General features: G+C 63.9%; 1 protein-coding gene across 1 annotated transcript in view; it reads left to right on the top strand.

Annotated features, from left to right (window-relative positions):
* COL20A1 (collagen type XX alpha 1 chain) overlaps positions 1 to 9,629 on the top strand; it is a 27,255-nt gene that overhangs the window by 14,431 nt on the left and 3,195 nt on the right. Inside the window, exons 18-29 of the mRNA XM_040637877.1 lie at positions 21 to 127; positions 1,718 to 1,753; positions 2,567 to 2,705; positions 4,481 to 4,623; positions 4,873 to 4,982; positions 5,472 to 5,630; positions 5,718 to 5,795; positions 6,297 to 6,383; positions 7,008 to 7,061; positions 8,368 to 8,421; positions 8,557 to 8,610; positions 8,884 to 8,937. Of these exons, the coding sequence (XP_040493811.1) occupies positions 21 to 127; positions 1,718 to 1,753; positions 2,567 to 2,705; positions 4,481 to 4,623; positions 4,873 to 4,982; positions 5,472 to 5,630; positions 5,718 to 5,795; positions 6,297 to 6,383; positions 7,008 to 7,061; positions 8,368 to 8,421; positions 8,557 to 8,610; positions 8,884 to 8,937 (1,075 nt within the window). The remainder of the gene's footprint in view (positions 1 to 20; positions 128 to 1,717; positions 1,754 to 2,566; positions 2,706 to 4,480; positions 4,624 to 4,872; positions 4,983 to 5,471; positions 5,631 to 5,717; positions 5,796 to 6,296; positions 6,384 to 7,007; positions 7,062 to 8,367; positions 8,422 to 8,556; positions 8,611 to 8,883; positions 8,938 to 9,629) is intronic.

Genomic DNA, 9,629 nt, shown 5'->3' on the forward strand with positions numbered 1-9,629 from the left:
TCTGGGCTAGGACCCAGGAGCCACGTGACACTGCCTGACCTGCTGGCAGCCACCAAATACAGGGTCCTGGTCTCAGCAGTCTACGGAGCAGGGGAGAGTATGGCAGTGTCTGCCATAGGCCGGACGGGTGAGTGGGCATCAAGACCCCAGACCCAGCCAGGCTCCAGACCTCAGACCCTCACACCCAACCAGACCCCAGAGCCCAGCCAGGCCCCAGCCAGACCCTCAGGCCCCAGCCAGACCCCAGACCTCAGCCAGATCCCAGACCCTCACGCCCAGCCAGACCCCAGACCCCAGCCAGACCCCAGCCCCTCACAGCCAGCCAGACCCCAGACCCTCACAGCCAGCCAGACCCCAGCCCCTCACAGCCAGCCAGACACCAGACCCTCACAGCCAGCCAGACCCCAGACCCCAGGCAGGCCCTCAGGCCCAGCCAGACCCCAGGCCCTCACACCCACCCAGACCCCAGACCCTCACAGCCAGCCAGACCCCAGACCCTCACACCCAGCCAGACTCCAGACCCCAGCCAGACCCCAGCCCCTCACAGCCAGCCAGACCCCAGCCAGACCCCAGACCCTCACAGCCAGACAGGCCCCAACCAGACCCCAGACCCAGCCAGGTACACGGAAGCCTAGAACCTGGGGGCCCACTTAGCCGGGGTCCTGCCAGCAGGGCGTGCTGCCTGTCGTGCTCTGCACTTGGCCCAGCACTGCAGAGCTAGCAGAAGAGAGGTTGAGGTTTTCACTGAAACCGTCCCCAGTGTGCAGTGCAACCGCTAACCCAAGGGTTAGGACCGTATCACTCCAATAAAACGGGTGCAGGTTGGTGCGGCTGGAGGCTCCTGGATGGACCCTTGCCTGCAGGTGCTTAGAGCTGTGGGGTGGGCTCATAATTCTCCTACATCTGTGTCCAGGAGGTCAGGGCAGATGTCCAGCCTGGCGGGAGTCTCCAGCCAGCCGAATGCAGATCACAGACAGGGCAGGCGAGGGCCACAGGGAGACTACTTATGGAGGCCCAGGCTGGCCTCTCTTGATGCACCAAGTTCATGGTCAGGGCATCAGTGGTCCCTGGGGGACTGCCACCCACAGGCCAGGACCCAGCAGAGAGGATCACGCCGCTTCTGGTTTGTTGCTGTATGCTGGTTTTCTTGGAAAATCACAGACGCTTAGAGGCCATTCAGCTCGGCCATTCCAGCTTCCCTCGGTGTCCCTCCACGGGGTCATCTAGTTTGGGCTTGAGTGCCTCTGGGGATGGGGGCCTCCCTTCTCCGTGGGGCCTTTACCAGTCCATGGACAACTTCAGAGCACGTCCTGTGCACCTGGCCGTGGAGTAAAACTGCACGGCCAGGCCAGGTCAGTGCATGCCCCAGGTCGGCGTGTCCCCACAGCCAGGCATCTCTCTGGCCCTGCCACCTGGGGCACATTGGGTGGCCAGTGCTGTGTTGGGGAGCAGCACCCAGTGGGAGCACCCCTGGCCAGGCACTGTCTTCCAGGGGGTGGAAGTGCGGTCCCCGGGGGAACAGGACACACCCCTCGTCCCTTCCCCGTCCTGTCCCCGAGGTGTGGGAGCCACAGGCCTGGAGACCAGCAAGCATGTGTGGACGAGGATGTGGCTCCAATATACCGTGGACTTGAGGGCAGGGCACCTGGCCACGAGGGGCCCCAGGTGGGGGCGAGATGCCTCGCCACTGACCCTGACTCCCTTTGCCTCCCAGCAGCCTGCCCCGCCCTCAGCCCCGATGGCCCCCTCCCAGGTAGGCCCCCCATGTGACAGCTAGCTCCCTCCCCATCCCCCACCTGTCCCTCCTCCTCCTCCTGTCGTGTCCTCCTGGGAAAGGCGGCCTGGGACCCCCGCCCTCCATGAAGGGGCAGTGACAGCGCACCAGGGCCACGGGGTCATTAGAGGTGATTGGGCAGGACTCTTACCTTCACAGGGAGGTCCCCATGAGGCTGGCCAGGGCCTTTATTCTCGCGTCACTGTCGAGGTCACAGCTGGGACGTGGTGCCGCAGAGGCAAGGCCAGGGCCCTGGGTCCTGCAGGCCTCCCGCTGGCTCTCTGCTAACTGGGAGCTGGGTGAGATGTCAAGGCTAGGGGTCACACGGTGACGGGGCTGACATGTGAGTGGGAGATCTGCCCGGAGCAGGGCAGTGCGGGGCCACTGGTGGGGCGGTGAGGCTTCTCCCATGTGCCCCTGCTCCTGCCCCAGGCCCATGGCCATGCTGAGCACCCAGTGAAGTAAGATCACATTCACTTTGCACCCTAACCCTTGAGCCCGCGGAGTCAGGGTGGGTGGTGAGACCAGCTGCTGGGCACCCTTGCTGCTACGGGGTGTGGGGTTGCATGTGTGGCATTGTGGGAGGCCCCTGGGCGTCTGACTCCCACCCCCCTGCAGGCTCCGAGTGGGCATCCGTCCGTGGTCTTCACGGTCACCATCCCCCCTTCTGTGCGTGTCCTGTGCTGCTCCCGTCCGCTCTCAGCTGACTCCTAGTGTCTTCTCTGTGCTCCTGCCCCTCCCTCCCTCACCTCGAGTCTCTGAGCACCCCTTCCTTGTTGCCATGACCCCCAGGCTTTGACCTCATGGCGGCCTTCGGCCTGGTGGAGAAGGAGTACGCTTCCATCCGTGGTGTTGCCATGGAGCACTCGGCGTTTGGCTGTGCCAGGACCTTCACGCTCTTCAAGGATGCTCAGCTGACCCGCCGGGCCAGGTGGGGGGCCGGGGGTGGCCTGGGGCCCCAGAGGGGGTAGCTGCAGGGGAGGGGGTGGCCATTTCCTCCCTGTGATGCCCCCCGATCTCCCTGGGGAGGCTGTGGTGGGTGCAAGCCCCCCAGAGCCGACCAGGTGACTCCCCTGGGCAGGTGGGGTTTTACAGATGAATGAATCTCATGTGGGTGGAATGAGGCCACGTGCAGGTCCTTTTCCCGCGTGGCCCCAGCACTGATCAGACTTGCAGACTTCCACACAGAAGCTTGTGTGCCCTGAGAAGTCCCACATCCTGGGTGCGCGTGGGTCAGGCAAATCCGCAAGCACGTGGGCGCTCTGAGACCAATTGCGAGCGAGGCTGTGTGGCTTCTGACAGCTCACGACCACCAGACCTTGTTTGTGGGGAGATCTTGACTCGAACGGGAACTGCGATAACCCTCCTTAAGTTAGGGTGTTGTATGTTATCAGCGCGGTCAGATGCGCTGGAAGTTTGAAAATAATGAAGCAGATCATTGCACAGCACTCCCCGCATGCTGCTAGGACTCAGGACTTTCTCCCCTGCAGGGGCGTGGCGGGCGTGGCTACGGCAGGTGCCGCTCTGCCCACCGCCATCCTCCCATCTGAACTTGTGGCTTCCTCCCCCGTCCTCTTCCTCCTGCCCACCCCGACCTGCTCCTGTTAACGTTTCTTGCAGGCGGCCACAGTCTCCCACACGTGTGGGTGGCTGAAGCCGGTCTCTTTCTCGGTGGCCCCTTCCTCCCGTCCCAGCTTGAATCTGGGGTTCCTTATTGGGGCGGGCTGCTCTGAGTGTCTGGAGCCCCGAGGTCTACCCTCCCTGGATGGCTGCTCTGCCATCCTAGTCCCTTTCCCGCAAGCGACAGGCTCTCCCAGGCCCTCATGCTGTCTACCCTCTGGAGCTCACGGTTCTGCTGGTGCGGCCCCCACTCCAGATGGGCTCACCCACCACAGGGGAGGTCACTCAGCACAGGTGCCCCCCCGCTGTGATAGCTGCCACAAGTGGGGCTCTGGGCTGCTAAGAGTAGAAGGGGTCCCTCCCTGTGATGGGGTCAGTGCACGTAAGAGCCACCAGGGAGACAATAGGAAAGGGAGAGGGCACTGAGGAAGAAGGAGCAGCCTGTGCCAAGGCCCTGGGGCCAGTTGGCTTAGAGAACCATAGGAGTGGGCAGGGCTGGGTCTTTTGGGCTCTCAGTTATCCTAAGAGTAAATGAAAGGCAGAGAGCGGGGCTGTCGGCCTTTAGGAACAATGTTATTGGGTGACCTGGCACCCTGTTCCCTGCCGTTCCCACACCTCAGCGCACCCCAGTGGGCACTGGCATGGACGCCCCCACCTGCCCACTCTGAGCACTCCAACACACTCGGGTCAGTGGGAACAACTCTCGAAGGCAGAGCTGCCTGTGGGCCTGTGGGCTCCTGACCCCAGGACACAGGCCCAGAGACCGTCCTGCCACGCCTCCGTGACCTGCCCCCGTCCACCCCCACAGAGCCCCTGGAGAATGGGAGCTTGGAGGACCCTGTCCAGGAGTGTCGTGAACACTGGCTGCGGTGGGGTGGCCTTCGGTCCCGGCCACAGAGCATGTCTTGTTGAACCCCCGCCAGCCTGGGGGCGCTTCTGTCCCTCACATACCCCACGTTACCATTGGGGAATGGAGGCTGGAGAGGCCCAGCTTGGTCGTGGCCCCCCGTGCTGCTGCCCCGTGGGTCTGGGGGACGGAGGGACTGCACCTCCTCCCAGCAGTTGCCCCCACCTGTGCTCCAACAGTGACCTCCAGCTGGCCGCCCCCCCGCCCGAGCATACGGTGGTCTTCCTGCTGCGCGTGCTGCCCGAGACTCCCCGCGAGACCTTCGCGCTATGGCAGATGACGGCCGAGGACTTCCAGCCCGTCCTGGGGGTCCTGCTGGACGGTCAGTCCGGAGGGAGGGTGGTGGGCCCGGGTCTGTGGGTCCTGAGGAGGTCTGTGGCCAGGCCAGGCCGGGGACGCCCCCGGCAGAGGGTGCTGGCCCCCCCGCTCAGCGAGAGGCAGGAGCTCCCAGCAGGAGCCACGTCCACCGCTTGGGCCCCTGAGGCTTGGGGTGCATTCGCATGCTGCCCTCCCGTGGGGCTGCCCCGTTCTGCTTGGGAGGTCTCACGTGCTCCTCACCCCTCCCCTGCAGCTGGCAGGAAGTCTCTGACCTACTTCAACCACGACCCCAGGGCCACCTTGCAAGAGGTCACTTTCGACCTGCCTGAAGTGAGGAGGATATTCTTTGGAAGCTTCCACAAGGTCCTGGAAGGTTCCTCAAAGACTGGCGTGCACCTCCCCCAAGACGCGCCCCCACTCCCCAAGTTCTGGAGCAGGTCCCCCCCAACAGGACCCACAAGATGTGCCTGCCTCCCAATGGCAGGCTGCCCGTCACACACAGTGGCTCTCCCTGCCCCGCCCCCACTCTCCCCAGCTTCCTTTGGGCTGTCTGAGCCTCCGCCCCGCAGTCCCCTCTGTGACAGATGTCTTCATTTGGCTCAAAGAGCAACCCAGCCCTTCCTGGGTCCCACAAATCCCTGGGAGGGATCTGCAACAGGTGTGATTTGGTCTGCTTTATAAAGGGGAAACTGAGGCCCCGTGAGGGAGCTGTCCCTTGAGGCCTGGGGTGGAGTCAGGATCTTGACCCCAGGTGAGGGCCCCTAGCTCCCCACTGTCTGTCCTGGCCTTGCGGGCACAAGCGGATGCCCACCCTGTCTGGGATGCAGGGCAACCTGTGCTGGTCTCCGGCAGGTGCACGTGGCCGTGGGCCGCTCCAAGGTCAGGCTCTACGTGGACTGCCAGAAGGTGGCCGAGAGGCCCGTTGGGGAGGCGGGCAGCCCACCTGCCGCGGGTTTCGTGATGCTGGGGAGGTTGGCCAAGGCCCGGGGCCCCCGGAGCAGCTCAGCCACAGTGAGCACGGGCCTTGTCCTGCCGGGCCGGGCCGGAGGGGGCCACGCACACCCGACCTTGTCCGGCTGACCCTGCCCCGCGTCGCAGTTCCAGCTCCAGACACTGCAGATCGTGTGCAGCGACTCCTGGGCAGAGGAGGACGTGTGCTGCGAACTCCCCGCGGCGGTAGGTGGACTGCCGCCTGCCGAGCCTCAGAGTGTGCGGGTAGACAGGACGTCCATCATCACCGTGCTGGGAGAGATCAGGACAGGCTTCCTGGAGGATGTGGCCTCTGGGCAGCGTGTCAGGGAGTCCCCAGCTGTGGGGGTGGCCACTGTCCTTTTTTTGTGGGCCCAGCTGGGGTGTATGCACCGGGCCAGGAAGGGGCTCAACCAGCAAAGCCAGAGGAACTGCCAGAGACCCAGGTGGCCTCTGCACCTGGCAGGTGTGGGCAGGGTTCCTCATGCTGTACCCACATTGGGCTTGGCCATGCTAGGGACTTGGGAGGGACTGGGCGATGGCCCGGGCAGGGCAGCCTGGGGGCGTGGCACCCAGGATGGGGTCCCTGTCCCTCATTCCCAGCCTCCCAGGCATCCTGGAACCCAGGTATCTGTGGCTGCTCTGAGCTCTAGGTCAGACAAGAACAGCTAGGGGTCCAGTTAAAGAGTGGGGTCTCCTTTCTCCTAGAAGGATGGAGAGACCTGCCCTGCCTTCCCTTCTGCCTGCACCTGTTCCTCGCAGACCCCTGGGCCACCAGGGCCCCAAGGACCTCCGGTGAGTCCATCCTCTCCTCCCTGGGGTGGCAAGGGGCTCCCAGCAACATCCCGCTGCCACAGCACCAAGCAGCTGTCCCAGCCTGCCGCAAAGATAGGGCTCACCAGAGCCTCATGCGACCCCTCCCAGCAAGCCTCTCCCTCCCCCCAGCTGCCCTCCCCTGAGCCGACTCCTCTCTGGTGCAGGATCCAGCACATCCCCAATTCCCCATGGGGGTGCAGCACTGTGCTGATGGTGGCCAGCGGGTGTGACGTGGCCTGGCCATGAGTCACAGCCACGTGGGCAGCCTCTGTCCTGGGTAGTCTGGCTGTAGGGCCCTGGGAGGCGGTGCTCCAGGCCCTGGACCCCCACCATGGGGCGGGTCCTGCGGTGGGAGTGTCGTCGGTCAACAGGCACTGGCTCCGTGCTCGGTGGTCCACACCAGACAGGGGCCAGGAATTGAACCAGGACCTGCCAGAACAGGAGTCGGCTCTACCCAGAGGCTGTGGGAGGGAAGGACGGGCTAGGATTCTCTCGCCCCGGAAGACCCTTCCCCTTCTCCACCTAAACTTGGAGACTGCAGTCCAGGGCAATGCTGTGGGGCCCTCGGGTGGACGGCGCTGAGCCCTGACCGTGCCCTTGCAGGGCCTCCCTGGAAGGAACGGAGCCCCAGGAGAGCAGGGCTTCCCAGGGCCCAGGGTGAGTTGTGGGGAGTCCCGTGGGGCTGGACCCTAGCTTTCATAAGAATGCAGGAGTGAGCCCCACAACTAGAAGCAAGGTGCCCTCCCCAGGGAGGGGCCAGCTCCCCACCCCCCACCCCAGAAATCGCAAATCTCGTCCCGTCTCCGACCTTGAGCACTCTGACAGGTCAACTCTGTTGACGCCGTTTTCACTGGCAGTTCTCCTAAGGCAGGTCCAACACACTCTGGGGGTTGCTGGGGTTTCTCGTTGGACAAATGTCCTTTGAACCCTTTCCACTGGGTTGCTTTTCTTACTGATTCCTGGGAGCACTCTGCACGTTATGGAAGTCAGCCACGTATGTGTGTGGTGACCACGTTTGCCACGCCAGCGTTTGTGCGGAGCCGGCGTGGGAGCAGAGACGAGTGCATTTGGTTGTGTGATTGTCACGTCCACGTGTTCTTATTAGATTTAAAAACTCAAGTGTGGGTATTAAGTAAGACCTGCTGCTATGGACGCAGCCAAGCACGTTTTCTTCCTGGGGCTATTACTTTGGTGACTGATCTGTGTCTTCCTGACCCCGNNNGCTCTTGCATAAACTGGGTACTTCCCACCCATGCGATGTGCTGCTGGGCTCTGTCTGCCGATGTCTTACTGAGGATTTTCTCATTGATATTCACACATGAGAACGTCTGCAGTTTTCTTTATGGAGTTTGGTGTATTTATATGCTTAATTCACCAAGATTACTTGAAAACATGCTCTCATTTCCCCCCTCAATCTCAAACAGTGGAAGGAGTGGGTGCACCCTTTCCCTTAGGATTTGGGAGAACGCTCCAGCGAGGGCCAAGTCTGGCGCCTGGGCTTCAGAGCTCTGGGACTGGCCCATCCGGGTTGGGAAGGGAGAACAGGTTCCTGAGCTCTGTGACCTGGAGTGGTGGCCTCAGTCCATTCCTGGCTGTAGAGAGGGTTGCAGCAGGACCCCTCCCAGAGTGGGCAGTGAGGGTGAAGACGGCTGTGCACAAGCCCAGGTCTGGGTACCAAAGTCGGCTGGAGGGCCAGGAAGGCCACTGAGGACAGGATCGAGGGAGGGGCTGCAGGAGGGGCCCCCAGGCCTTCTCAGTCCCTCCCCCGCCTGCGTCTGCAGGGAGAGCCTGGGCCACCTGGACAGATGGGACCCGAGGGTCCCGGAGGTCAGCAGGGGTCTCCGGGGACCCAGGGCCGAACCGTGCAGGGACCCGTGGTAGGTGCTGCTTCCCCTCCGCCTCCTCCCTGCTGCCTGCCCCTTCTTCTAGGACAGATGAGCCACCAAGTCTCTTTCCTCTCCAGGGTCCGCCAGGAGTCAAAGGAGAGAAAGGGGACCATGGGCTCCCGGGCTTGCAGGTAGTGGGATCAGACCGCACTCAGGGCACATGGGTGGGGAAGGCTTGGCTGGGGACATGGGTCTCGGGAACCGGGCCTCCTCCTCTGCTTCAGACCTTGGCCTCAGCCTGGCCAGCCATCTCTGTTCCCTTCTAGGGCCATCCCGGTCAGCAGGGTGCCCCCGGGAAGGTCGGCCTCCAGGGACCAAAGGTGAGAGAGAAACGTGCTGCTGGAGGGTCTTGGACAGAGGTTGTGGGGGCGGTGGCCTGGCCAGCAGGGAGGGGGGTGTGGTCCCTGCCCCGGGCGGGGAGGCAGGCCCTGAGCTGGGCTGGCCTCACTGGCTCTCAGAGTGATGCACAGGTGTGTACCACCTGCCTGTCTGCTCATGGGGCCACATGGGCATCCGAGGGAGGGGTGTCGGGGGGACGTGTAGGGGTGCTAGGCCCCCTCCCCACCCCAGCTTGCCCCTTCCTTCACCCTCAGGGAATGCGAGGCCTGGAGGGGAGCGCTGGCCTGCCTGGACCTCCTGGCCCGAGGGTAGGCACCACCTGCCCTGCGAGGCTCCTCCCACCACCTCCTCAGGGCTGAACACAACACAGTCCACAGTTAGAGGGTGTGACGGGGGAGGCCTCTCCTCCTGTGCTGGAACCCTGTAGAGTTCCGCGGGGCGTGCGAGTGCCCTGTGCCCAGGAGCCTGCCACGGCACCGTGCGAGGGTCTTGCCCGCCTCCCCTGGGCAGGTTGGAGAGCCCCAGGCATCCCTGTGCGAGATCCACGTGGTGGGAAAGTGCCCGGGCTCCCCGGTCAGCCTAGGGAGGGAGGCTGGCTGCAGGACGTGACCTGGACCCCTTCTCCTTCTCGGCTGCCTCACTCAGAAGCACCTTCCCTCCCCAGCCAGCGGAGTCCATGCTGCTCTGAGTGGGGAGGCCCAGGGTGGCCTCGGCTGGGAGCCTCTCCCATGAGAGGTCGGTCCTGGCCAGGGCCGGGGGCAGGGGGAGGACCGTGGTCACACTCAGGACAGCTGGAACAGAGCCAGGGGATGTTTTAGTGAAGAATCAGTGTGGAGGGGTGGGGCAGGCGGGGCTCTGCCCTGGGCACAAGGCCTGGATCAGCCCTGCGGTGGGCCCAGCCCGTGGGAGGCAGGGACAAGTGAAGGGATCTGGTCTTGGTCCAAGGCCACAGGGACCCAGACCCCAGGGAGCCAGGGCTGGAGGGAGGAGGAGCCACGAG

Source organism: Ursus maritimus, unplaced genomic scaffold (genome assembly GCF_017311325.1).
Source record: "Ursus maritimus isolate PB19 unplaced genomic scaffold, ASM1731132v1 scaffold_22, whole genome shotgun sequence".
Classification (NCBI taxonomy): Eukaryota; Metazoa; Chordata; class Mammalia; order Carnivora; family Ursidae; genus Ursus; species Ursus maritimus.